Source organism: Mus caroli, chromosome 2 (assembly GCF_900094665.2).
Source record: "Mus caroli chromosome 2, CAROLI_EIJ_v1.1, whole genome shotgun sequence".
In the NCBI taxonomy this organism is placed as follows: domain Eukaryota; kingdom Metazoa; phylum Chordata; class Mammalia; order Rodentia; family Muridae; genus Mus; species Mus caroli.
This window is the reverse complement of record NC_034571.1, coordinates 32,342,462-32,345,975: the sequence shown is the minus strand read 5'-3', so window position 1 is coordinate 32,345,975 and position 3,514 is coordinate 32,342,462. Positions and strand designations below refer to the sequence as shown.

General features: G+C 36.4%; 1 protein-coding gene across 1 annotated transcript; it reads right to left on the bottom strand.

Moving 5' to 3' along the window:
• Positions 1 to 602: 602 nt before the first annotated feature.
• Positions 603 to 1,541, bottom strand: LOC110289756 (olfactory receptor 50-like). The gene has a single exon (XM_021156126.1). It carries the CDS (start codon positions 1,539 to 1,541, stop codon positions 603 to 605), a length of 939 nt encoding a protein of 312 aa, XP_021011785.1.
• Between the last annotated feature and the right edge of the window lie 1,973 nt (positions 1,542 to 3,514).

Here is a 3,514-nt window from a genome sequence, read left to right as displayed (position 1 = left end):
AAAAAAAAAGAAAAGGAAAGACTCACCAATTAAAAGGATTGACTTATCTCTCACAGGCCCTAGATTTTATTTCCTTTATCCATATAGTAGCTCCCAACCATCTGTAAGCCTAGTCCCAGAGGATCTGACACACTTTTCTGACTTTTTCAGGCAATACGCATATATATACATATATATATGTATATATATGACAGGCATACATGTGGGCAATGCAACAATACACGAAATTAGATGAGTAAGTGTTGTTAGAGTTACTGTCAAAAATCAGAATATATTATAAGAAGAAAGAGAAAAATAAATCATAAATCTAAGAGAAGAAATAATTTTGTCATTTAGAGAGAAGCAATGCTACAAACTTGTATAATAAGGAAGACTGGGTAATGACAATATAAACAAGTAAAATATTTGCACAAAAAAGAAAAAAATGAATGAGTTTTGTGAGCAACCTTCCTAAGATGCTAAATATCAGTAAGAGAGTAAAACAAACAGGAAAAGCTATAAGAAGTGAGTGAAGAGAGACATGTGAAATTTCCCTGACGTAAAAAAGATGAATGGAAAAAAGGAGAAGGAAGTAGGGATACTAACAGGGAAGACCATGCCCATCACTGTGAACAAAGTCTCCCACTGAGGATATTTCTCAGCGCTCCTTTCATATCCCTATTTCTCAAACTATAAATAAAGGGATTCAGCATGGGTATGACTATGGTGTACATCATAGCCACAATGACATCCTTGTCATTAGTGTTATTAGATGAGGGGACACAATACAGTCCAATGATGGCTCCATAGTACAAGGAAACCACACAGAGGTGAGAGCCACATGTGGACAAGGCTTTGCAGATTCCCTTGATGGAGGGAATTTTCAGAATGGTGACACCAATGTGGCCATAAGAGACCAGAATGCATACGAATGGCAGGGTAATGACCATATTACCTAAAACAAGGATGACAAGCTCATTGATGGTGGTGTCTGAGCTGGACAGCTTCAGCAAGGTAGACACATCACAGAAGTAGTGGGGGATGGTATTGTTTCTAAAGTTCGATAGTTGTACCAAGAGAAGAGTGTGCACAAGGGAGTTGGCAGTAGATAAAGTCCAGGATACTACTATTAGAAGAACACAGAGGTTCTCACTCATAATTTGTGAATAGTGCAGAGGGTGGCAGATGGCCACATACCTGTCATAGGCCATGGATGTCAGAAGAAAGCTCTCAAGATCAGCAAAAAATGAAAAGAAATATGCCTGGGAAACACACCCAGCATATGAGATGGATTGACTGTGTGTCAGCATATTCATGACCATTTTTGGAGATGAGACTGATGAGAAAGAGATGTCCGTGAAGGCCAAGTGGCTGAGGAAGAAGTACATGGGGGTGTGGAGGTGAGGGTCCAACCTGATGAGCAGGATGATGAGCAGGTTCCCCAGCACAGTTGTCAGGTACATGGCCAGGAACAGGGCAGAGTACAGGCCTTGGTCCTCTGCTCGAATGGGGAGCCCCAAGAGGATGAAATCAGACACAGTGCTCTCATTATCTCTCCTCATGCTCTTGTTTTTCTGCTGTGAGTGAAAAGAATAAATGGGAAAGAGAAATGAATTTAACTATTACATTGTAGAAACATTTTATGAATCATGAATACTGAATTACATTAATTCAAACACTTAGTACACTTGTTTTTACCTTAATATGGAGATATTTGTCAGAGTAATACTCTAGTGATATCAATGGATATAACTTGGAAACAACAGAATGTGTCTTTAGAGGGAAAACGATCCATGAGAACTATTATCAGATGAGACCCAGTTGTAGATCAAGATGCCTGGACTTTACCAAGACAGTATTAAATCAAGGAGTTAGTGTATAAATTGAAACCAACCAATTGAAAATTCTACACAATTTCAGGGACTGTATGTCTTTTAAGCTTTCTTGAATGCACCTGCCCAATGGTGTCTTCCCATCAATTAAATCCAGATAGTGGGACCCATGAAGCTACATTAGATCTGAGAGATGCCAGGATCTGGGGAATTTACTGAAAGCAGGATGTGCTGATGTTCAAAGCATTAAGAGCATGAGTCTGTGCCACTAATATAAAATACCAGTACCTACTTGCACAGAGCTATGACTTCTTCCCATAATATCAGCCAAAGAAATTCCTTGTGTTTTTCTTGCAAAAGCAAATGTCATGTTTTACTCTTAACCTGGGTACTTAAGCCAAAGACTGTTACCTATGCATTTACAGCATTTTTCTGTGTTGCTAACCTGGTGTTTCTCTCTTTTTCCTTCAATCATGCCCTACGAATGTGAGCAATCACAAAACAACAGGACATGGAACATAATAAAATTAGAATTGATATCCTAGCAGCTGAAAGAGCTCTGTGATAATATTCTATTTGAAGATTTGTTTAGTGACCAGTTTGTCCCTGTGACTGGCAGTCATCTATTTGCTTCTTCACTCATTCCAGGATTAAACTAGAGTTAATGTATGAATTACCAACTTAACAAAGACCATTTTTAATGTGCCTATACTTCATCTCAATCTGTAAAAACAAAATTCAGTTAATGTGACATTGCATAAAATTAATTATAGTACTTTTTACTTGTTTCTGTGTTAGTAGTAATTAATTTATCACAATGAAAATGCTCATTACTATTTGTACATGAGTAAACTGTTTCCAATATTTTTTATATTTTGACCATTATTTCAATAAGCATTATTATTCTGATGTCATTTTAGATAGAATATATGATATATTTTTTAAATGAGTTTAGAGAAATAGGCATCCATGATTTTGCAAAAATGTCAAGTCATGTGAAGCCAAGATAATGAAAAAGCTGATGTATGTTCTATGAAATGACTTTAGAAGAAGAGGTTATATAAGAATATTATAAACATGAGTCTCTGTATAAGTGTTTGGAAGTACATTCCTAGGGGCTTTGAGAAACAAGGAAAACCCAAGGCAATAACCAGTCATAGAAATGTAAATGTTGGAGAATATATGAGAAGCAGGCAGATATAATGTTTAATTTGCTATAATAAAAAGTTCCCACCTGTTTAAGAAAAGTAACAGCCCCCTGCAAAAATTTAAGTAATGAAAAATAGTAAATGTAAAAAAATACAAAGAAAATAGAATGCTGGCTGAAGTTAGAAAGCAGAATGGAGAAACCAAGAATATTACTGGAATGTGAACAACAAGAGAAATTATGAAAATTTCCAGAGATTTGGGGAAAGTTGGAATAAAACACAGAATATTTTGTCCTTAAGTTAAATGTGAACAGAAAGGATTATTTTCCTGCTTTCTTTCAAAAATGGATGTTTAAGAAAAAATATTCTATGGAGCATTTTGAGGGGGTATATTCTTTTATTTCAAAGTTTAAGCAGGTTCTCAGTGCAAGGTAAATTACTGCATAGGGAACTGCATGCCAGTCCATGTTGTGATCACTGAGATGGGAAATGCATGCTGAACTGAGAGACAGAGAATAAGACAGAGAAGCACAGAGGGAATCCCAGACATATACA

Excerpts from the sequence above, each read along its gene's own strand:
- LOC110289756 (XM_021156126.1), bottom strand. The coding sequence starts at position 1,541 with ATGAGGAGAGATAATGAGAGCACTGTGTCTGATTTCATCCTCTTGGGG.